Source organism: Rhamphochromis longiceps, linkage group LG15, assembly GCF_057381845.1.
Source record: "Rhamphochromis longiceps isolate RC_006_pf linkage group LG15, R_longiceps_female_GT1.1, whole genome shotgun sequence".
NCBI lineage: Eukaryota > Metazoa > Chordata > Actinopteri > Cichliformes > Cichlidae > Rhamphochromis > Rhamphochromis longiceps.
This window is the reverse complement of record NC_140571.1, coordinates 24,074,556-24,100,881: the sequence shown is the minus strand read 5'-3', so window position 1 is coordinate 24,100,881 and position 26,326 is coordinate 24,074,556. Positions and strand designations below refer to the sequence as shown.

The 26,326-nt window shown below is 39.5% G+C and overlaps 1 protein-coding gene across 2 annotated transcripts in view; it reads right to left on the bottom strand.

The window, feature by feature from the left end:
• galnt14 (UDP-N-acetyl-alpha-D-galactosamine:polypeptide N-acetylgalactosaminyltransferase 14 (GalNAc-T14)) overlaps window positions 1-26,326 on the bottom strand; it is a 266,824-nt gene that overhangs the window by 110,102 nt on the left and 130,396 nt on the right. For both annotated transcript variants that reach the window (XM_085383098.1, XM_085383097.1), the window contains exon 3: window positions 5,481-5,579. In XM_085383098.1, the coding sequence (XP_085239224.1) occupies window positions 5,481-5,579 (99 nt within the window). The remainder of the gene's footprint in view (window positions 1-5,480; window positions 5,580-26,326) is intronic.

The window sequence follows — 26,326 nt, the reverse complement described above, 5'->3', positions numbered from 1 at the left end:
ATCCCGGTCCTCGAGAGCTACCGTCCTGCAGCTTTTAGATGCATCCTTGTTCCCACACACCTGAATCAAATGAATGGCTTGTTATCAGGCCTTTGCCAAACATGATGGCATGCTGAAGAGATCAAACCATTTGATTCAGCTGTGTTGGAGTAGGGATGCATCTAAAAGCTGCAGGATAGTAGCTCTCGAGGACTGGGATTGGGCACCCCTGATGTAGATGAATGCAGTCTTGGGTGTCATTGTGTTTAGAGTGCCCTCACATAGAGAGGAAAAATGAACCACAATCAGCGGTTAATTGAACGCATGTAAACAAAAACGCACGATAAGTGCGGGCTGGATATCAAAACAAATATCACACCCGAACATTTAATTAACCCTTTTCTCCACTCAATTAACATTCAGTGTGCAGTGATTTGGCTGAAGATGTAAAATGAATTGAAAACATAATGAACAGTGAAATGCATTAAACTAGATTTTATTTAATAGATATATTTCTTCATCTGCAACATGCTGCCACAATCAATCCCTTTTGTAGGATTTTTTATGTCATTAAATTTGACATTAACATAACAACCAACCGAATCGTAACATACAATAACATATAACATAACATAACAGTAGGAATGATGATCACAGAATAATATTTGTAGCGCTTTTCTCTCATTTTCCCATTTCCTGCTGTAGCTCCTTTGTACATAATGAAACCTTTGCAGTTCAGGAGCCTGTTTTACATGAACACACACACACACACACACACACACACACACACACACACACACACACACACACACACACACACACACACACACACACAGAGCCAAAACAAACTAAATCTATTAAAAACCAAATATCCCAAAAGCTCCTAGTTTTTATTTTTCTGTCATTGCCTCTCTCTCTCTCTCTCTCTCTCTCTCTCTCTCTCTCTCTCTCTCTCTCTCTCTCTCTCTCTCTCATGTGGCCTGCTTATCTCTTGCCCAGCGGAGACAGAAGATGAGATCAATTTTCAGGATCAGACCTTGATTAAATATCGACAAGGCCTGGCTCTCCCTCAGAAAGCAACTCTTTGATCACCAGATGAAAAGCTTTCAAAGTACCCATCATTGTCTCAAATCAAACTTATTAAAGTTCGGCGTGCATACTGCCGAGCCCTAAAGCACACAAAGGTCCAAAATTACACCCCTTTGTAATGTAATTGTAGGCATTCAATACATTTTCAGTGTTTTCAGAGTCCTTGAAGCAAAACATGATTGCAGATAGTAAAAAGCAAACTTATCTTTCCATTATCAGGCTATTCAAGTTTTTTTTTCTATTCTTTTTTCACTCAGCATGAATAGTGGCGCTTGAAATTAGACTTCAGTTGTCTATGACTGAATGCCTCTCAAAGCCTCTTAAAAGAAAAAATCTACAAAGTTTCACTAAACTGAAGATCTTTGCAAACTTTTCATGATCCAGTGAAGAGACAGGCACACTGATATTTTTAAGCATTTTTCACACAAAGAGTACGATGCTGAAGCTTTTTTCCAATTCAGTATTTTAACTCTGCCTCGGTTTAGTGGTACGTCCTTCCCTTCTGCTTTTCTTGGGGCAGTTTTATAAACATTTGGTATTCATGTACTCGTGGAAATCTCTGGCAAGGTGTTTGCCAAGGAGAACTTGTTTGTGCAGCTAAGCAGGACCACCAGTTATCAACACATTCAAGGTACATTATGCCAGATTTTCTATAGTGTGTTATAATACTAAACTTTAAAGGACACCTATTAGTATCATGGAAATCATTCTGACACTTCTAAAAAATAATAATAAAACAAAAAACTACCACACCAATACAGCCTTCTGGCAAAAATCAGCCATATTTGGGCGAGAAGATAAATGCAACTAATAGTTAAATATTTAACTATAATAGTTTTTTGTGCTGATGCAGATTGGGGCATGTAAAATGTGCTCTGGTATCTTTTCATGTAGTTAATCATGTCGTAGTTTTTTAATATGTCTTTAACACTGTAAACCTATACAATTAGACCAATAATAATGAAGTAAACTAGCAAAGTAGTTTTGGTAAAAGCCAAATGCAAAAATGATTTTATACAATTCCCAAAACCTAGTTTTTGTTTGTTTTGAGCCACCACCGACTCAACCATCTTTCTGTGTGGATTTTGTCACCCTCTCAAAAACTTACGCAGGTAAGAAATGGGTAAGCAGTGATAGGAACGAAAACAATATGAGAATTTGACTGAATGACCTTTTGTGAGCACTTGCAGTAAAATTTCATAGGGCACAAATATAAGCTGAAAGCACTGCCTGGCTATAAAGTCATCAGTCTAAAAATTGATGGTTTGTTTTGAGTGAGGGCAAATGTAATTAGCACACAATTTGCTCTTAATGGGCCACAACCTGCAAAGCCACACCATAGTCCATTAAGGACCCTTAAGCAACCTACTAAGGGACTATGGAAACACTCTGTGATCCCACAGCGTCACTCTGTCTTAGAAAAAAAAAACATACTTTGTAAACATCGCATCTAATACGTTTGTTTCCAATTTACTATTCTCAAAAAAGATCTGTGTGTAGCCTCCAATACAGAAGTTACTCCACACTTACAGTCTCATTACTCATAACATCACCAGTTTCTGTTTCTTGGCTGTTTTTTCTGTTGTCAGCTGCACTGGCTTTCAGAAAAACTGCAAATGTCAAGTGATCTGTTGCAGCACTCTTAACTCGTCTGAGCTTTACCTAAGTGCGTCACTCTCTCTGTAAAGACACCAGTTGAAGCTCTTCTGTCAAGTGGCTGATTTCTGTTAAGACACCGATCCTTTAGTTTGGCAGGGCTAATTTTCACAAAAACTATATGAAACGTCAAAAGCTGACAATTCTTCAACAGTCACACCAAATCCACGCAGGGTTTGTCCCCTTTCCTTTTGAAAATCACCAAAGCCAAAACAAGGAGAGACTGTCCACAATGAAAATTTTAAAAAGTTTTTTTTTGAATGTCAAACTGATGAGCATCTCTGAATGCACATCAAATTGAACCTTGGCAGGCGAAGCCCACACCAGGTGCCACTCCTATCAGCTAAAAACAGGAAACTGAGGGTACAAATCACTGGATTCACCAAAATTGGACAACAGAAGATTGGAAATACATTGCATCCATTCAAAATATGATTTTCTAGGGAGAGATACAGTCTTTCATTAAAAAACACAAATACTCTTTTTGCTGCAAGCAACTTACTTTGTTATATTAACTGGTATTTAAGGGCAATAAAAATACCTAAAAATGTCTAAATACAAATAATACACAGCTTAATGTCTTTCAGATGGACTATACAGTATATTTATCTTCAAATGTTTTAATGCCAAGCAAACCAGTTTGGAGCAGCGTGGAAGCTTCAGAGGATCTAATGCACCCTGGTGAGCACAAACGTTCCAAATTCACAAAGTAAAAATAAAAGGCAGCTAAACTACTTCTAGCTCCAAGTCACTACCGGCAAACACACACACACTTGTACGCATACAGAGAGAGAGACAGAGCCAAAGGGAGCAGAGGGGCCCAGGGAGACAGATTGTCTTTTAATTGGTTGAAAACTGCAGAGCTCTGAAAAGGGCTGAAGGGGGCACACACACACACACACAGCAAACATACACACACAAATCACAAAATGTCCTCTGTGATAGTGAGGAGACGTAGCCAGTCCCTGCTGACTGACTGGTATAATGAGCTGAACTCAAGCCAAAACTTGTGTGTGTCTGTGAGTCTTTGTGTATCTGTTTGTGCTGATTGTGGGTGTGGTAACCTGCTGACAGAACGATGGTTCAATGATAGAGTGGATTGAGGGTCAAGAGAATGTAAATGTGTGTCTTTTGAATGTTGCTCTGCTTACCGGCAAACAATAAATAAAGTCAGAACAATACAGGTTGATGAAGGCTGATACGATTTAATATTTCAATACCTTTTCTTCCTTTAGGGGTTGCCAGAGCAAATCATCTGCCTCCATCTCACTCTGGCATCCTCCCCTGTTCCTCAAATCCTCTGCATGTCCTCTTTCATCACATATCATCTGTAGTTTTAATATTTTTCCTCCTGCCTAGCAGCCCCATCTTCAGAATCCTGTCCTATATATCCAGTATCCCTCCTCTGTCCATGTCCAAGCTGCTCAACCTGAGCTGTCCCTCTGATACACTCATTTCTAATCCTGTCCATCCTGGTCTTCAACTTCAACTCTGCCACCTCCAACTCGTCCTCCTGTCTTTTCCACCATGTCCTGAATACACATTATAGGAGGTCTCACCACCATCTTGTAAACCTTCCCCTTCACTCTTGCTTCTACTGTTCTGCAAGAAATTCCCCCAGACACTATTCTCCACCCACTCCACCCTACCTGTACTCTCCTCTTCACCTATACTGTTACTACAGTATGCTTTCTCTATATCCACACTCTCAAAGGATACATTATATCTTTAGTGCTTTTTCTCAGCATAAAGCCATACTACTCACCATACTATCAGCATACCACATCAGCTTGTGAGTGTATTTTTGTTCACGCTTGTTCTTAAAAATTTGTAGCAATTAACTTCCCCATTCCTCAGTTATCCCCTTACTCTCCAAGACTGTGTTAAACAGTCTGGTCAGTCTTTTGCCCTCTCTCCACACCTTCATCGCCTCTTTTGATGCCTTCACTAGCTCGACCTTATATCGTGTTGGTCTTATTCCTGGACCAATAAAATGAATGTTTGTCCAGGTTCAACATTGCAAGTGACCAGTCACATTGTAGCAATGTCATAGTTTTGCTTCATGGAAACACGTCACACCACACATCAAATCATAAAGTGGTGAACCCTAACCCACACTCTAACTTTAGCTGTAACCTCTAACCCTATCTATGATTTTTTCCTGAGTGGATATGTGTAGGTTTTTTCCAAGTCACAGAGCTAGGACATCATAGCAATATAATTGTTTAGATGCAATTTTGATCCTGGAAAAACATTATCTTAATTCAGGAACAACATTAACACAAGGATGAGATCAGACAGACTGCCTCATCCTTACTAATCTCTGCACTTCATTCAGCAACTTTCCTTCATCCATCCTCTTCTCCCTCCTTTTCTTCATTCATCGGATCCTCAAAGTACTCCATCCATCTATTCTCAACACTCGCTTCCTTTGTTAGCACATTTCCATCTCCATCCTTAATCACTCTAACCTGCTGCACATCCTTTTTAACTCAGTCTCTCTACCTTGCTTGTCAATACAAGTCCTTTTGTGTCCAGTCTCACATACCACTCACTATAAGCCTTTTTCCTTTGCTACCACTCTCTTTGATGTACACCTAGCATCTCAGTAATCCTGTCTACTTTTTTCATGACTTTAATATTTAGATACAAATAACCAAAATCCTCCTAGAATTGGGATTGGGTGTGAATTACATAGCACAATTGCAGTTTTATCACTGAGCTCTACCATATAGAAGTCTCAGATGTGTGTTTACCTCTTGATGGTCCGCAGCAGAGTTGATCTGGCCTCATTGTGAAAGGTGATGATGATGGAGGTTGAAGGAAGTTCTGAGTCGTAGTGAAGAGTGGTGCACCTAAAGAAAGAGAAAAGCATTACTCAATGCTACTGGCAAGGAACCCTTTGATTTAGTAAAAGGCATGTCAAATTTTAAAATGCTGTATTAAAAGACAGGTAAACATAAACTGTTTTGAACTTTGAGTAAAAGTTAAATGAGCAACAAGTCCTCCAGCTACTCTTTTGTTCAGCTCAGCTCGCTGTCAGTTCCCAAAATATAACAAATTGACTTTCAGGCAAGACACACATTTTCAAGTTGAGTCAAAAATCAAAGGCTGTCTGATCTTGACATAACAAATCTGGCAAGAGATTAGAGGAGCACCCATGTAGCAACTGTGGTCTCCACCACCCTAGCCAGGGATAGTCAAACATTACAGTGAGACTACTGCATCAGCTGACAGCTCAGCTCATATCCTTCTAAACCTCAAGTCCAAGCCACTTTGCAACCCAGCTCCATCCTTGTCACTCCCGTTATGCTGCGCCTGACTTTATTAATGTCATATCTGTTGTCGCTATATGTCTGCTTTGTGCTTGGGTCTTGCTGCTGTTCCCTGCCTCTAGTTTTCCATGTATCCCCAAACAAGAATGTGTAGTACCTGACAAAAAAACAATGCTACTAAATAAAAATTTCTAAAACTGACTATACTGGTAAAACACAAAAGGCTTGAATTAATGGACTTAATACAGAATGAATGTAAGTTTATTATTTAAAATATTTAAATATAAAAGAAAATTACCCCAACTATCGTCAACATGCATCAATCTTGACATTCCTTCCCAGATGATTTCTCTCGCACTCACACTATGTGATTGTAATGACCTACACCTTGAATCACATCTTGGCTCATGTAGTGGTAGCAAACTACATGAGGCATGGAGGTTCTGTGACTATCAGGACCACCCCCACGATGATAACCCCAATACGGGTTTAATATCTATGACTCCCAGTCAGTTTCCAAAACTGAAGAAGGATTTTAGATGAGAGAGAAAATGTCTTCATGAACCTAAAAAGAAATCCAACTGCTTTCAACTTAAGTGCTTAAGACTACCATGATACATGCAAAACAAGCAATTTTCTAGAATTTCTATTTAATTATTATTTTTTTGTGATGTGCTGGTATACAAACATACACTATACTGGTCAATAGTACTTGTTTCAAGGTGATTACTGTGAGACTATTTCCTATAATGTTGGCTGCTCCTGTCTTCAGGTATAACACACACACACACACACACACACACACACACACACACACACACACACACACACACACACACACACACACACACACACACACACACAGTAACCAAGTGATCAGACCAGACATGTTGAAAATGAATTATAGATGACCACCACTATGCTCATTAAAATACGTTGCAAAGTGTGTGCATGTTTGATTGCAGTGCATTCGCTGGGTCAGCAGGCTTTTCTTCTAAAAGAGAAGAGGAACGCACACACACATCACACGCACATACACACACAGACGCGCGCACACACACAGGCGCACTGTATAATGAGAAGACTGGCCTTTACCTATCAGATTGATGGATTGGTGACATTTTCCAACAGAAACAGTCTGCTTGGTCTGTTCTGGCCTTTATTTTTAAGAAGTTAACCTTTCTCGAATATGTGTGTGTCTGTGTGTGTTTGTGCATCTGTGTGTTTGTAGAACTAAACATACTGCACCATTAACCAGCCTAACATGTGGTTTTCTGCAGCTCACCTAATCTACTTCCATAACGTGTTTCATTATTTGTTTTGCAGAAGGCGACGAGGTTAGAATATTTAATTTAATATACCGCATACAAGCAAGAAAAATATGATTGGTTTTATCCATTTCCTTTGATACAAAACAGGAAAAAAAGTTTCCTGTTTTGTATCATTACAAGAGGATCAATACAAAATGTGAAATGTAAACGCACAAACAAATTGCCAGAAGGCATTTTTACAGATCAAAAACTAGCCATTTGACATATCATTTTGTATGTAATAAATGAAAAGCATGCTCTGCTGGGGTGAAATCTGTCTTGAGAAACTCTTGCATTGCTTCTGCATTTGTCTGAATAGGAACAAAGAGTATAGCTTTGTACACTTCATAATTCATCCATGACACATTATCATTGAACACTGTTGGCCCAGTTCTACAGGCAGTCATTCACACCCATACCATAAAATTGCCTACACCATGTTTGACAGATGATGCACTGTGCTTCACATTTCCTTTTTATACTTTTATATAAGTTCATTCCGGTTTTATTTACCCAAAGAATCTTTGGATTCTTTGAACTGTCGGACTTTTAGATGTTTTCTATTGAATCAGATTTTCTGCAAACCAAGGCGCTGTGGTTGTAAACCCATTGTATTACAACTACTGACTGTAGATGCTGACAATGACGTCCTCCTCCTGACACTCTTGAGCTACCTCCTCAAGAGTGATCTTGACTTGGTTAGGTTGAGACGGAGGTTTATTGTAGAGTCTTTACTTTACAGTATATACCGCCTCGAGGCAACTGCTGTTGTGATTTGGCACTATATAAATAAACTGAACTCCATTCAATTTTTCTTAACTATGAAATGAATTCTGTCGTCATACACTCTAGTTGTGTTCAATGGCCTTCCAGGCTTTGCTACAATTTGCCTATCCCCACTACTAACTTTAAACACTAGGTCTGCTTTATTTTCCATATTATAACATGGGAACAGGCCTCACCTCATCACAACACTGCTTGTTAGTCAATTGTCCAATTACTTTTATGTATGAAAATGGCTGTATTTAATGCAACATTTTTGCAAACCTTGAACTGAAGCTGTCTGCTAACTGCCACAACCTACCTGTTCACTGCTGCACATCTTAAATGCTTGACTTTAAATTAACTGTGGTTTACAGACAAAAAAAGGAAGCTGTATTCATTTATTTATTTCATTTAGAAAGAGGGGCAATACATATTAATGAACATTTTAACAAATATAAATATGCCAGATTATAGCCTTGGGCTAATTTCCATCTGCAGACCCTCTGGCAGGTTGGTGTTACACACAAGTTAGTAAAAACATACAGAGACACGATTTACAGGTCATGTGACAAGGACAAAAACAGTGCTCACATTATACTAGAACAAACAATGACAAGAAGAGTGGACAACAGAGGACAATATAGATAACAATAATGGAAACACATCAATTATATTGCACAAACCCCAGTATTGCACATGCCCTGACTGTCCTGATATTGCACTGACCCATTACACTAATAGTTGTTTCCCTTTTTTGTAATACACGGACTCTTTTTCATGTTCAATATAAAGCATGATTATTAAACATGATCACATGCTTGTGTGTCCCTCAGCTGCCCTTTTAAGTGACTCTTAAAGATGGGGAGACTTGTACGTTCCCTCACTGACAGTGGAAGACTATTCCAGAAGCTCATTCCTTGATATGACAGAGCATTCTGTGAAAAGGTGGTCCGTCTAAATGTCAGTTCACAATCACCTCTCACAGTTGCTCGAGTCAGTCACTACCCGGCAACACTGCTAGACTTTTGTTTAATAAAATCACTCATTGGTGGAAGCGCCAGACCATGTATAAGTTTGTATATTTGACAAGCAGATTTAAATAATTTGAAATTACTTAAAATTTAGAAAGTTGTATTTATCTAAAATGTCTTTTTTTCCAGCAACTCGTTGACTCAACAGAAATATGTTGTATTGTGTATATAATTCATATTGTAACACAGTATTAAAATTAAAAAGTGGTTAGTCACATATTATATAGGCAGTTCACATAATTTTCTCCAAGCATGTTCATATCATAGTGCTCAAAAATACAGAATTTTCTTGTAGCATAAGTACAAATATTCACATTTCCCAGCAAGACAGATTGGGGAGCTCCTTCCTGTTGCTGCCCAACTTTGTAGTTCAAAAAGATAAGATATATATATTCCTCACAGAAAAATCTAAGGGAAGGAGACTTTTCTACTTCCCTGACATATGAAAAACGAAGACACCAAAAGCATGTTGCCTTACTGTGATCATACCAAATATTTTTTTCATACCACAAAACATAAATATGTCTTCTGATATAAGTTTCTTTGGAGCTTATCTGTGTTTCTGTATTCATGGCTTATCAAACACGATGCCAGTCTGAGTTTCTTGGGATTTATTCACTAAACATAAACTCAAAAACATTGTTTCCAACCTTCCAAGATCACATCAGTCGGGTCATGTGTAATTATTCAGGAACACATTCAACAACAATGAATATCCAATGAGCTGAGTTTTTGTATTAGCAGACCGCATGTGCCACATTTCCACTAGTTTGTGAGCTCAACTCAGTGTGCATCATCTAAGTGTCCTTGAGCTAAACATTGAACCTCCTCTTGAGATCTGCAGTGGGTTAGAACACAAGCTCAACTCCTAATTTGTTGTATTAACAGGTCGGCACGCAGCATCAGTCAGCGCGCACGAGCACCCGGCTGTGAAATAATACCATCAGCACCTCATTAACTCGCAATTTGATTTTTTTTTCCTTTTTTGTTTGGAGGCACAGAGATGAAGTAGGGAAACAATATTTCCAAAGGAGATTAGAGAATTTGTCTACCCATGCATTCCTATCTATGTATGTATACTTTAGTTGTTTTTCCTCCTTTATTCTTTTATTTATTCATCACTCTAACATTGTTACAGTCTGCTTTGGTTTTCCCTTACTTTTATGGTTCCTGTTTTTCACACAGTTTGGAGCACCTCTGAGTTTTCTATCCTTGTTTTTTGTTATTAGGTGTTTTCTGGTTCTCTCAGTTATGTTCTATGGCTGTTTCTTTCTGTGCGAATTTTTCATTTCTGTATTCAGCGTCCTTCTCTTGGCATTTCCTCTTTTACTTTGTTAGTTAGTGTCCCATTTGTCTTTTATCCTGTTCCCTAAACAATATCTAGTCCTCTCTTATCCTTGTCTATTGTCTATTGAGTGTTTATAGGGAGAACACACAGGGAGTGTGTTCTCCCTATGTGCTCTTTGCTCATTTATGGGGTTTCTTGGATTTGTTTTTTTTTTGTTTCTTTTGTATTTTTTTTACTTTTTATTTTGTATTTTTACTTTTAAACTTTGCACCTACCTTATAAAAGGTCATATATGTTTTGTTAACTCTGTCTGCCTTTTCAGTTTTGTGTTTGGGTCCACTGTCAGCATAGACTGCAACACTTTCTATTATTCCATTTTCCATTAGTATTTTTCATCAGAACATACGATAATGGGGCAAATTAGTGAAGAATTAAGTTCTGTGTCAAACAGCAGTGCACATTTCTAAGGTAGTCCAACAGCCGGTGTGGAATAAACTGTGCATTAGATTTCAATGTTTCTACCCACAAGTTCCTAGAGCACACAGCCAAAACATCACTTAAACCAGACATGATCATCACCTCTGAGGCCACAAAACAGCTGGAACTCTCAATGCCATGAGAAGACCATAATGAGGAAACCAATGAGAGTAAACATGCAAGGCACCAGGAACTGGCAGAGGAGTAAAGGAGCACAAGCCAGCTTCTAATGATGTAGAGATTTTGCAGCTTCACTCAGCTTCCTGTTCTGGTTAAGAGACACGTGTAGCCAAAAAAAGGCACTTTTGCCTTCACAGGGTTCCACGTTAGTCCTGTTGTCCACATTACACTGATGTGCATACATGAGTGTGCGTACTTCATGCTCCACAAAACCCTTGCATAAAGGGTAAAATAGGCTTCGTAGAGTTCCTGACTTCACAGTGGAGTACTATTTTATCCTACTGCTACCTTGGTTTTGGATACAAAGAGTAGACACTTGATACATTTGCACATATTCAAACCTTATGTGAAGTGCAAGAAAGTGAATGTGACTTTTGATATTTGGGCAAGTTTGGTTTGCATTGCAGAGCTACATCATGCTTGAAAACCAGACGGACAGTAAATAACACTGACTGTGCCACACTTTGTGATTATGTTCCAGCTAGTTTCAAATCTCATGCACACCATACCCAAATAAGCTTTATCTGAAACAGAGTTCTTCACCTAAATCAGACATTTAAAAATATTTTAACCATTTTTATTGCTTTATTATTTTATTGGTTTTAGCAGCACTTTAGCCAGAGTACAATTTTTTGAATATGCTTATTAATGAGATGGTGGATTCAAACCCAGTAACATCTTGCTGTGAGGCAACAGTGCTAACCACTGTTACATCGTGCATATCTGTTTATGTAGAGGTTAAAGTGCCCTTAAATATACACACATACATACGCACACTTGGGAAAGTCAAGGTTTTTCAAAGCTGAGCATCAGTGAAATCTTTCGCTTCTTTGAATTCGGATTTCTTTCTATATTTTTACGTCCTTACTCTTTCCTTTTCCACTGTCTGTCCCTTTCCCTGGGTGAGAGCGGGAATATGCACGATATATATTTGTCATATCATATCCCATCATGCCTCTCTGCCTCCTCCATCCCTCTATCTCCCTGCCTCCATCTCTGGTTTTTGCTGCAGTTGATTTATTCAGCAGCTCTACCAGAGAGGAACGATAAGAAGATAAAGACGAGCCGCTTCCGAGTGAGAGACTGTGTGTGGTGTGTGTGTGGTGTGTGTGTGTTTGAGACAGAGACTGAATGAAAGATGATTGAGGTCGAGAGACATTGACAGACAGGCAGAAAGAGAGAGAGCAACAGAGATGTTCAGATAAAAGTTGTGCTGACAGTTGACTGATGTTAAAGCTGATATGAACAAGCCTTTATACTCCCAAAGCAAGTGAGTATGTATGTATGTGCATGTGTATCAATGTGTTTGTGTGTGTGTGTGTGTGTTAACTCCCTGCTGCGTCAAAGCTAAAGAGAACACAAATAAACAGTGAAGGAAATACAGGAATGCAAAAAAAAAGAGAGGGACAGGAGAAACCATGACAAGGTAGGTGTGAGAGAGGAGGAGACAAGGAAAAGACAGAATGTGAGATGGGAGTTGAAAGCTGTGATGAGAAGGAGCAAAGAAACTAGGCTATAGTAAAGAGGGATCTGAATAGGAAAAGAGCAGGAGTCTATTGTAAGTGAAAAAAGGAACAAAAAAGTAAAAGAAATGGAGAAGTGTGCATGTTGTAAAATAAGGAAAAGAAGATGTCAGAGGGGAAAAATAGATGAGATCAAAAAGATGGAAGCAAGAGAGAAAATAAAACTACAAGAGAAGGAAAAGAAAATCAAACTAAGAAGTGATTCTCATTCAACTTCCTGGCTATTACTACTATAAATCACAAAAAATCTATTATATCCACTGGAGATAAAAACAGAAAAGGCAAAAACAAATGTAAAAAGGCAGAAACATTTCCATTTACTAGTGAGAAACACTAAACTGGGCCATTAACATCTCCCAGTGTCCTCCCTCAGTAAAGCCAAATCTGAAGCTGCATATCTGTATTCTGCCCACAGTTTGAAATTGATAAAAAGGGAAGGAAGGAGGGAGAAGAAAAGCAGAGGAAACAAAACCGCACGGCAATGAAACAAAAAGAGAGCGAAGAGGAAAGGAGAGTAGGTGAAAAGAAGAGGAGAGCAAATTTTTTTTAAAGAGTGCAGAAGAAGAAGAAGAAGAAAAGTGGACAAGAATTGAGAGAATATGAGGAATGTCTTTAGTGTACATTTCTGCTCAGATGGTGGGAAAATCATTAATATTTGATGAGGAGTGGCTGCCATTTGTGTGTTTGTGGTTGTGAAAGTGTATGCTGGCTCATCAAAGTTCATCTGGAGGTGAGATAAACACATGAAAAGGGAGGTCAAAACCAGCAGCTACACACACGCACACTCACAGTCCCTCTCTGCAGGCGGCGGCGGCGGCCGACCTGTCAAAATGTGTGTTCGTGCTGCAAAATACTAATGGGCACTGATGTAGCCCTGAGATACTGTCAGACCCGTGCACACGCACAAACGCTCTCTCTCTCACTCATACACATACCTGCTCGCAGCCTACGATTAACACCTCCAACACTTTTCTCTCCCTCCGTCCTTCACTTGTTCTGCCTCTCAGCCTTTTTCTGTTCTATTTTCCCAGCATTTTTCCCTCGCTCAGTGGCCTGGCCTGCCCCGTCTGTCTCTGCTCTTGTTTTCTCTGTCCGGCGATGTCTTGCTCCTGGCAGAAAACTCACCCAAACAAAGGCATAAAGACTTTGTAATCGAAAGGTGATGGTTTAAAGACTGAATTCTTCCATTCCCCACTAAACTGTTCTCCTCTGGATGGAACACGTCAGTCGGTGAGCCGGATCCTCCAACAAAACCATAAGAGTCTAAGAGAATACTCTCAGAGCACTAATAGTCTGGAGAATATGTGGTAAAAAATTATGCTGCCTGCAAGATCATCATTGAAGAGAACAGGATGCCAAAGGTGGGCCTGCCAGTTTGGGTTTTCTCTGGTCTAACTGACTTGCCAGTTGCTCTCCATGGTGCTGAACTCAGGTCCTATTAAAGGAGCTCGGGTTTCACACCACACTGGATTTGGTTTCTGACAAATTGATTAGGAACATTCACACGAGTAGCCCGCTGGAGGTCATTTTGTTTAACTCTAGCAATGCTGCTCCTCCTCACACAATGCTGTTCCTGCTGCCAGTATCTCCTCCACAGCCTCCACAGACTAGCTAGACAACCTCAGTGGATTGCAGGTACCATCTCATGCTACCAGCGCTGATGAGGACACTAACAAAAACCAAAACCAGATAAATATTAGCCAGGAGGCCTTTGGAAGTTGTGGTGTCACCCTCATTAGCACTATAGCAGGTGAAAGTGGATTCAAGATGGTTCATCCTTCTAAGTCTAGTCCAACTGACTTTGGGTTCTACTATGATAATCAAATGTTCCTTGACTTTTTTTGAGCAGCGTAAAAGTGTTATAAGTTTTCATATATAGAGCTTTTCTACTCTCCTGTAGCATTCAAAGCAATTTTTTCTATGAAAAGTCTTTTCTATCTACCTTTCACACTCATTCATACTCCGATGGCTAAATCAGAGAGGAATGCAGACTGGAGCAGCCAAGAATCAAACCACCAACCTTCCAATAAGTAGATGACCTGCTCGGGGTCATGTGTAGGGAGTCTGCTCTATGCCATTATGTCTTTCTCGTAATCTGTACATAATGTGTTTAGTTGTGCAGAGTAAAATAATCGAAAGTACCTTGTCTGAATAAAAAAAAAGTGTACAGAATATTTGGTTGCAGCATAAAGGTGCTTGTGATGGAGGACATCCTCAGAACTGCGGTGGAAATATGACCTGTCAAGATGTGCGAATGCCCTAGTTCACCTTGGTAAGTAAACACATCAAATGATGCTGCAGCTTTACGACTGAGTCACCTAAAGTGTTTGCAGTCATAAAGGAAAACACATTCTCATCAAGATTTACTGACCGTCGTCTTCCTTCACGCTGTGATCAGTTCCCAACACTATTTACAGGATGTATGATCATTACTATTACCACGCGATAGGTTTCTATTTCTATTTATTTATTGTGGGATGTGATTGGGTTTGTTAATTAAATTGACTTCGTTGTGTTGACTGTTGTTGATTTCTTCTGTGGTTCACCTGTGTTTCCCAGAATGTAGCTTTTAATTTGTGTCAGTATATAAAGTTCTGCTTTATTAGGTCCCCAGCAGTGAGTAATCACGACATGAGAGCAGTGGGAACGTGTAACAAGTGTTTTTCTGTAATCACTGACATTATCATCAGTATCTTTAACATTATTTTGGTTATTTGTGTTTTGCCTAACCTTTCCATATCTGTGCAAACAGTTGGACCCTATATTTGCCTCTGTACAACACAGCTGAAGATTCAAAAATGAAGATTTCGAACGATTTGGTATTTGGTAGCTGTTTACTCCGACTTTTAATATGAGCCATATTGAAATATTGGTGCAAAAGTGGCTGAAACACTCAAAGCTGTAAGAAAGATAGCAAAAACACTGATTGGTCAAATCAACAATCGAGTACATTCTTAAAAAGAAGACATTTACAGGAAACCTAAGCAACACAGAAGTAACTAAAGTGGATAATCACAAGAATCTTTCTTTGGATAAGAAAACCCTCTTCACAACATCTAAGTCAAGAAGACTTGACTTAGGGAAATATGTGTATCATTGTCAAGATCTACAATCAAGATACATCTTCATGTAAAAACAGGGTGTACAACAAGGCACATACCATTAATGACAACAAAAACAGGAAGGTCAGATTAGACTTTGTGAGAAAACATCTAAAATAGCCACCATAGTTCTGGAAAAACAATCAAACTCTTTGGACAGATAAAACCAAAATCAGCTTGCACCAGAATGATTGGAAGAGAAAAGGAAGGAGAAGGAAAGGAAGAGCTTATAATCGTAAAGAACACCACATTATCTGTCAAACATGGTTGAGACAATGCTATGGCATGGCCATGCATGACTGTCACTAGATCCGAGCCACTAGTGACGGTGACTCCTGATAGGAGAAGCACAATGAATTGAGAAGTGCACAGGGCTACATGCTGTAAAACTGATTGGACAGCATGCCACTGTGGAAATGGGAAATGAACCAAAGCATACTGGGAAAGCAAGCCAAGAGTGTCTCAAGACAAATAAATGGGATATTTTTCAGTTGCCAAGTCAGTCACCTGATCTTATGTCCGTTGCCGCTGATCTTCAGTCCAGTTCTTGGACTGAAGATCAGCAGCAACAGGCACATCTCATAGATTTATAAAGAAATGGGAACAATGGGAGCTGGTCCTTTGCAAAGTTATCCGTTATGTGCAGACACAACACTGGTTCAAGCCTTGAGTTAGATGCGTTTCTCTATATGTTGCTTCAATCACATCCTGATTGTTTGACCGTAGTGAATACATTACAGTTTTTGCCCGTTGCTTGAACACTATAAACCCATGCTCAGACTAAAGTAACACAACGTGAAGCTTTTGTTACCATACCTCAAACACATGTACCCATACCTTAAACAAAAGCGCTGCTTTGCACCCCAGTACCAATTATGCAACACTCCTACTCCTTTATGCAACACACCTACCCCTTTATGCAACACACATGGTCCTGCATGCTACACTCTATTTCATACATAAGACACTTCGCTCACAAAATGAAATCTCAGGGTGCCATTCGGAAAACACATGTATCCAAAATACAAAACACATCGGATAATTGCAACCACTCAAATACACACCTGAAGGCACGTACTTGCAAAACCGAACACCAATTAGCCAACTACAAAAAGCCCTCAGCGTAGCCATTTCAAGAACTTTGCAAGCATGGATGGAGGGAGAGCAAGAGGAAGAGGAAGAGGTAGAGGAGGAGGAGGAAGAGGAGGAGAAGGCCGAAGAGGCCATGAACGGACCCATATTTCTGATGAAATAAGAGCAACTTTGGTGGACCATGTCATCAACCATGGCCTGACTATGAGGGAAGCTGGGCAGAGAGTCCACCCACATCTAAGCCGCTTCACAGTGGCATCTGTAATACGAACATTCCAACTAGAAAACAGGTATGTCTTCACCTCCATACCTTCTGCTCTACTCAGATGGTTTCATAGCACTGTTCTACAGTATATCACATTACCATATCAAGTGTACGGGGTGCTAATGCTCCTTTTGCAGCCAAAGTGGCTGATTCCTTATATTGAAGTACAGTGTTGTACAGTGGATGACACAGTACATACAGTAAAGTACTGTAAGAAAAATAAGCAAACCGATGACAATATGTGGTTGTATTCCTCCAGAATGACCCGAAGACCTTCTGGGGGAGGACGGCAACGCCTGTTCACACAACAGCAGGAACTTGCCATTGTGGACCTAGTGAGGGCAGACAATGCCATCCGTCTCCACCAGCTACGACGGAAAATACTTGCAGACAGGCGAGTGTTCAGCAACATAAACCATGTGAGCATCACCACCATCAGACGCATCTTGGGTAAACTCAGCATCACCATGAAGCAGCTCTACAGAGTCCCATTCGAGAGGAACAGTGACAGGGTCAAAGGACTTCGAGCTGAATATGTACGGGTACGTGTAACTGTCCCTTACATTTACAATAGAGTATTGGTGAAGTCCAGTAGCAGCTGAATATGTACCATATCAGTACCACATGGATCTATTCTGAGAGCTACACAGGTACCTGTGTGATGGGGTGAGGGTGCCGTATGTGTAGCACTGTAGTACAGTGACATGTTCCCCTTTTTTTCAGAGAATCTCGGCCATGGATGGAGCTGCACAGCCTCATGAATACATTTTCATTGATGAAGCTGGATTCGACCTGAGCAAAACAAGACGACGGGGTCGTAATGTAATTGGCCAAAGGGCAATTGTGCACGTCCCAGGGCAGCGCGGGGGAAACATCACATTATGTGCCGCCATATGCCTTCGAGGGCTTCTGCACCATCATGCAATACTAGGTCCATACAATAGCCAACACATACTCACATTTCTAGATGCTCTCCATGATATAGTTGTACAGAACAGAGCAGATCAGCCCAGGTTTGTGGTGATATGGGATCATGTCAGTTTCCATCGGGCTGCTCTGGTCCAGGCCTGGTTCTCCAACCACAATCAATTTGAAGTGGTATACTTGCCCCCTTACTCACCATTTTTAAACCCTATTGAGGATTTTTTTAGGCTTGGAGATGACGTGTATATGACCGCCAACCACATGCCCGCATGCCTCTTCTGCAGGCAATGGAACAGGCCTGCGGCGACATTGAGGTGACAGCGATCCATGGATGGTTTCGGCATGCAAGAGGGTATTTTCCCCGGTGCCTAGCGGGAGAGGACATAGCTTGCGATGTTGATGAGGTCCTGTGGCCAGACCCCAACAGACGGCGGGATCCATGAGCCCACTTATGCACACTTGTCATGGTTTTTTGTGTTTACAGTATAGTGTTTTTTCTATTGCAGTATTATTGTGTTGTGGTTTTTTTTTTTTTTTGCTTCATCTGAATTCATGGTACTGCGATGTACACTATTGAGTAGGTCTATTTGCGTTTTTGGTTGTTTGGAAATGTGTCTCCTGTAAATGTGCCTTCTGAATAAACAATGGAAATCAAGGACTGCAGTGTTTTATGTAAAGAAGACTAGTGTGCTCCCCCTGATCTGTAAGTGTTTGCATATGATGCAAGTATGTGTCATTTTCATTTCATTCATTCATTTCATTCATTTCATTTATTTATTCATTTTCAGGCACAACAAATACCTATATTGAACATAAAATACACAAAACAAAAAACAAAACTTGCCTGAAAAAGGAGTGGGACGAAGAAAACTTATTAAATCCCACCCCTATACTCACTCATCAACAAAAAAAACCAATAAACTTCCCGCAGCTACGCCCATCATTGCATACAGACCCATCAACAGCCCCGGGCAGATACAAGCATCTAAGCGGCAGCTCGCAACCAACAATTAGAGCCTTCATAACTGAATACAGAATATATAAATTATAAATTGCATTACCACAGGTAACAGGCAGTAATAACTACAAGTAACAGATACACATACATATACATACATATATATCTACACACACAAGTACATATATGTACATACATACGCACACTTTATTTTTTATTTTTTATTTTGGAATCCATACCAGCAATGGTAAGAGGACAGACATTACAGAGCACACTAAAACCCATCATTGAGTATACTGTGACCAGACCAACTGTTTGTAGAGAAATTTAAATCTATGAATATTTTTGCATTGTTTCAATTGTAAACTCAGACTGTTCCAGATTTTCACACCACATACAGACACACAAAAGCCTTTACGGGTTGTTCGAGTTCTGGGTAATTTGAATTCTCCAAAGCCTCTCACATTATAAACCTTTTCTCGAATTTCAAATCTAGTTTGTAAATTTGCCGGTAAAAGTTTAGTAAAAGCTTTATACAAAATTATGGATGTATTGTAATTAACCAGATCCTGGAATTTAAGCAACTTTGCCTGAAGAAAGAATTTGTGAGTATGATCTAGATAACCAGCCTTGTGAATAATACGCAGTGCTCGTTTCTGTACTGTGACTAATGGATTAGTTGTATTTTTATATGTATTTCCCCACACTTCCACACAATATGTAAGATATGGAAGAACCAGGGTACAGTACAGAGTACGAAGTGCATCTTTATCAAGGAATTGTTTCACTTTGTTCAAAACTGCGAGGCTTCTGGAAATTTTGGTTTTTATGTGTCTGACGTGGGGTTTCCATGAAATTTTGTTATCAATTATAACTCCCAAAAATTTGTTTTCACTCACATTATCAATTGGTACACCTTCAATGATAATTGGTAATTCTATATTATATTTTAAATTACCAAAAAACATTGCTTTAGTTTTATTTATATTTAATGATAATTTATTTATGTCCATCCATTTTTTTATTAATTTTAGCTCCCTGTTTACAGTCATTACAAGATCAGTATAATCATCGCTACTGAAAAATATGTTGGTGTCATCTGCGAACAGTATGAGTTTAAGTACTTGAGAAACATCAAAAATATCATTTATGTATACATTGAAAAGTTTTGGTCCCAACACTGACCCTTGGGGAACACCACATGTAATACCAAGTTTCTCTGAATGGTAATGCCCTATGCTAACATATTGTTCCCGACCTGTTAGGTAACTTTTTAACCAGTTACCAGCTTTCCCTCGAATACCATATCTTTCCAATTTATCCAGTAAAATTGAGTGATTGATTGTGTCGAAGGCCTTTTTGAGGTCAACAAAAATACCAACTGCATATTTATTTTTATCCAGTGTATCAGTAATTTCTTCTACTGCCTCAATTATCGCCATTGAAGTGGTTCTTTGCGTTCTGAAACCATACTGACCAACATTTATTATTTGATGTTTTTCAAGGAATTTTTCTAATCTTGAATTAAAAAGTTTTTCTAGAATTTTTGAGAATTGAGGCAGTAGAGAAATAGGCCTATAATTGGTAAAACTGTGTTTGTCATTACTTTTATATAGTGGTATTACTTTCGCAATTTTCATTTTTTTTGGAAAACAACCGGACTGAAATGATAAATTACAGATATATGTTAAGGGACTAGCAATATTCAGAATAACCTGTTTAACTACAGACATATTTATGTCATGATAATCCATTGAAGACTTACTTTTACATTTTAATGTGATATTTATTACTTCTTGCTCATTTGTAGCTGAGAGGAACAGTGAAAAGGGATTTGATTTTATATTACTGATATTTTCATTTTTATGACACGGGATGTCCGCTGCTAGTTCAGGGCCAACATTTATGAAGAATTTATTGAACCCATCGACAATATTACTCATGTTGTGATTTTCACCATTTGCATCAGTAAAATATTCAGGATATGATGTTCCAGAAGATCCTTGTTTAATTAAGTTGTTTAACACATCCCAAGTTCCTTTTATATTGTTTTTATTTTCATATAATCTTCTTCTATAATAAAGTTGTTTGCTCGTTCTTATAATATCAGTCAATTTATTTCTATATGCTTTATATCTTTGTTCCACTTCTTTTGTTTTTACTTTGATAAACTGTTTATACAGATTGTTTTTCTTTTTGCAAGCATTAATAATTCCTTTTGTGAGCCAAGGACTTTTTATCTTTTTTTTCTTTGTCATGTGTTCGTTTACAGGACAATGTTTATTGTACCACATAGTAAAAATATCTAGAAAATTATCATAAGCCTTGTCCACATCTGACTCTTCATACACCGAACTCCAATCTTGTTGTGCTAAATCGAAATTGAAGGCATGAATTGCTTCTTCATTTATTGTTCGCTTTGCTATCATGATCTTGGTATCTATTTTTTTTAAATCACAGTCACACAAAGTAAAAACTGGTAAGTGGTCAGTTATATCACAGACAAGCAGACCACTATTAATTTGGAAATCCATGACATTAGTAAAAATGTTGTCAATAATAGTGGCGCTATGTGAAGTTATTCTGCTTGGCTTTGTTATTGTTGGATATAGTGATAAGCTGTACATTGTGTCAGTAAAGTCATCAATGGCTTTTAACCTTGTTGGATTTAGCAAATCAATGTTAAAATCACCACAGATAAATAGTAATTTTTGGTTCACCGACGCAAACGTTTTTTCTATCCATTCATTAAAAGTGTCAATACTTGAACTGGGTGTCCGATATATACAACTTATTATAACATTTCTCTTTTTTTCATTCATAATCTCAATAGTCAAACATTCCAAAATTCCATCAATAGCCATAGACATAGTTGTTACAACATTATATTTTATAGAGTTATGAACATATATAGCAACCCCGCCGCCCGCCTTATTTAATCTATTCATGTATTTTAAATCATATCCATTCAAACAAAAATCTATTCCTTTATCGACATTGAACCAAGTTTCAGTGATGGCTATAATACTAAAGGGGCGAGAAAATTGTTGCAAATAGTCCTTAATGAAATCAAAATTACAGTACATACTTCTGCTGTTAAAGTGAATTAATGAGAGCTTCCCGTCTAGGTTAATTTCTTTTTCATATTGTTCCTGAGTGAAATAATTACAATTTTTAACAAAAGAAGAGAGAAAGTTATTTTCAGAATCTATTTCTGGATCTATTATATTATGCTCCTTATATTCACAATCTAGATCAATTACTTTCTGTTGAAGAACTAATTTCAACGTGTCCATGTCATTTCCTGGTGTAATTGATACATTGGTGTCAGTTATACTTGTCCAGATCCTCCATGTTCCTCACTATCAGTACTTTTGCCTCTTCTGGTGTCCCGTTTAGCTTAATGAAAATCTTACAGTTTGTTACCCATGTATGTTGTATTTTACCGTTCTTCTTCAGTTGCCTTGCCTTCCTCGCGATGTCTGCGTTTTTTCGTGTCAGATGCTCAATAATGAAAACGTCCGTGCCTTTCAGTTTGCGTCCTTGTTTCAGCAGTGCGACCTTGTTCTTCCGATTGACAAATCTCATAATGATGGCCGGCAGTCTGTCACTCCTCCTGGGCAGTGAGTGACATGCTTCTATGTGCTCCAGGTCCATCTCTATCCCCTTGCTTTGGAGGAAGGACGCCACCTGTTGCTCTACCGAGCGGGTCTCCTCGTCGCTGGGCTCCCCGACGTTCCCGGCCACCGCGCGCGCATACGAGCGCGGCTTGATTTTAATACCGCTGATGACCACGTCGTTCGTACGGGTGTACTGCTCCAGCTCATCCACCCGCCGCTCGAGATCCATGATCCGTCTGTCCTTCTCGGCATTTTGGAGGCGTAGCTGTTTTACCTCCTCCAGAAGCCCCAGAAGCAGCTCCTGCTGTGCCCTGACTGCGGCCACGTCTCCGCACAGCGCTCCGAGGGAGGTTTTAATGTCCTCAACCTCCTCTGGTGTTGGGCCTTTCTTGGGTGGCATACTGAAGCGAGAGCACGAGGCGGCCACCACGAGGGACCCGGAAGCGGAATTTCTGATGATGGCGCCTGGCTAGGCCTGCTGGCTGATGGTGGAGCCTGGCTGTGGCCTGCTGGCTGATGGTGGAGCCTGTTCCTTGTCATGTACCTTCACGCCGTCAGCAGAGTTACATTTTGACAGAGGAATGTTAGGTTTTGACAGCAGAGTTTAGGTTTTGGGAGTGGAGTTTCATTTTGGCACAGATGTGTATGGTATATTTCCCAGTGTTGTGTCGTGTTTACTTGTGTTTAGAGTTTTGGCACAATGAGCGACGTTTTGCCAAATGTGTTCAAGCAACGGGCAAAAACTGTAAGCATCTGCAATTGCTTGAATGATTCACAGGTTGGTGTTAAAGCGCTTAACAAACAATTAACAAACAATAATTCATTTGTGTCATGGTCCTGGGCCATGTTGGCCCAGTATTCTTAGTTTTCTTGTATGTTTGTATTTTGTTCCCTATTTAGGCCATGTTTCCTGAGTTGCCCTGTTGTGTTGTTCCCTAAGTGTTTTCCCTTCGTGGCTTTTACCCCCTGTGTGCCCCTCTGTGTATCTGTGAGCCCTCGTCTCTCCTTATGTTTTATTCCATGTTTCCCCAGCCCGTTATGTCTGTGTTTTCCCCGTGCTCTCTCTCCTCCTGTCTGAACCTCTGTACTTCCTGTTTGACTCTGCCCGTCTCCCGTCAGTGTTATGTTCACCCCGCCCTGTCTCGTTATGGTTATCTGTGTCAGCTGTGTTCCCCGTGTGTTTCCACTTTCCTCGTTAACCCTCTGTGTATTTCTGTCTGCGTCTCCCTCTGTTCGGCGTCGCCTTCTCCCTCATGCTGTGTGTGATTCTCCCCGTGGTTCCTGGTTTACTTTATGTTTAGCTTTCCCAGTTTAGTTTAGTACTGTTTTCATGTTCCACTTTTTGCCAGCATTAAAGCTGTGTTTTTGAGTTTATGTTTTGTCTCCGTGAGTTTGCGTTTGGGTCCTCTCCTGCCTGCCACACAGCCGAATCATGACAATTTGAGAGTGGCTAACTTAAAGAACTGGACTGAAGAACAATGTGTGAAGAAAATCATCAGAAAGCCTGTAGAACGATTTCTCAAGATCACTTTAAAGATGACAGAGTCTGGCTCCTGGGAAGTAAAATATAGGTACATGAGGGGTGGCTTAAGACTTTTGCACAGTACAGTATAAATAAAATGAATGCATTTCCTGAATATTAGTTTTTACTTGAGATGAGAGACTGATCTAATTACTTCACTTGAGACAGCAAAACATTTAAATTCCCTAAAAATAAGCTTACGCTTGCCTCCCAAACACTACATCATCAGGACCCTTTGTTTTTAATGTTCTAAACTTCCTGTGCTTCTCCATGTATTTGCAAGCATGCAGGAATCATAAACTTCTTATGCACCAGTGGAAAGTGCTTACAGCATGCAAACAGAGTTCACAGAAAAGTTGCCTTTTGTTATAAAAAAGAATATTTTTTTAATGTGATATTCTCAGGAATAAACGTGGGAATTATAAGTATAATATCATTCTGCTTTTACGTGGGCAGCATGATATGGAACAATGTCAGTTTAATCTGAGCAAAGTAGCAGCACGCCTGCTGGAGTAAGATATTTTGGTAAGCTTTTCACCTCTGGCCTTTCCTTTTCCCCCCCCTCTTTTTCCACTATCTCTGTCTCACTTCTATTCAGGTGTTCACAGAGGAGAAGATGGCCTAGTTTTGGCTGGTTAGGCAACAGCCATTTACATATTTATACACACCGACAGTGAATGAGGGAGCAGGGGATTTCTTTTCTCCTGAATGAGAGGAAGAGAAGAAAAGAGGGAAGAAACAGCAAGGGACAGTTGATAATGCTTCATTTCTTCTTTTACTGGAAAATTCCATTAGGAAAATTTCCGAGTCAATGACTCCAATGAATGAATAGCTCAAATGAATACTTTCTGTGGATTCAACTCTTTTAATTGAGCCAGGTTCAATCCATGAAATGCATTTAGAGGTGTATGGACTTTGCACAAGAATAGAAATTGGCAAGGTATTGGCCTCATTTTCACTTATGTCTCCTAACAAATTTCAGTTTTTAGTTATTTGCAGTTCTTATAAGCAACTATAAAGTTTTCTGCAAGGCTGTGTAAAGCACTCAATCAAACAAAAACACTCAGTAAAACAAATGAAACCCATATAAACACGTTGGGTAAGATGAAACTTGGCTCATGAGGCACATTTCAATAGACTAAAAACTGTATTTATAGTATAAATGCAAAATAATCATCATCATCTTCATCATCATCAGGGTGGGGGTTTTGTTTAAGGTTTGGTTGGTAAATGTTTCATTGTAAACATTGTACTGTTGAACCTGTGAATCTGCAGAGGAGCAACTTGCAGCTACTCTTGTGTAGTTGCTGGTACTAATAAGATAAAAGAGAGACACACACACACCCACGCACGCCGATGAATAATTTTCCATTTCTGACATGAAGAAGAAGCAACAACGACCACGCTGACGGAAGAGTTACAAATCATGATGAAACTGACATACAACACAGTAATTTAAACTACCACGATTCATGAACAGTTGAGTGGATACCAAGAACTTCACTTGGTTATGGTGGCCAGATCCAAACCATCTATATCTACATCATTGTGTGGGTGTGTTTGTCTGTGTGGGCTAATGTGAGACGTGTTACCATCAACTTTGGCCATAGACAGCTTTTAAAAAACCTAAAAAAAAAACCCCACATAGATGTAGCTACCAGGACATCATGTATTTTAATCCTGTTTTGAAGTCTGGAGTGTAGCATTGTGTCCTTCTTGACCAAGTATTTTCAATCAAACTACAGGGTGGGCCATTTATATGGATACACCATAATAACATGGGAATGGATGGTGATATTAAAGTCCTGTTTGTGGCACATTAGTATATGTGAGGGGGCAAACTCCTCAAGATGGGTGGTGACCACGGTGGCCATTTAGAAGTCGGCCATCTTGGATACAACTTTTGTTTTTTCAATATGAAGAGGGCCATGTGACACATCAAACTTATTGGTAATGTCACAAGAAAAACAATGGTGTGCTTGGTTTCAACGTAACTTCATTCTTTCATGAGTTATTTACAAGTTCCTGACCACTTATAAAATGTGTTCAATGTGCTGCCCATTGTGTTGGATTGTCAATGCAACCCTCTTCTCCCACTCTTCACACACTGATAGAAACACCGCAGGAGAAATGCCAGCACAGGCATCCAGTATCCGTAGTTTCAGGTGCTGCACATCTCGTATCTTCACACCATATACAATTGCCTTCAGATGACCCCAAAAATAAAAGTCTAAGGGGGTCAGATTGAGAGACCTTGGGGGCCAATTAACT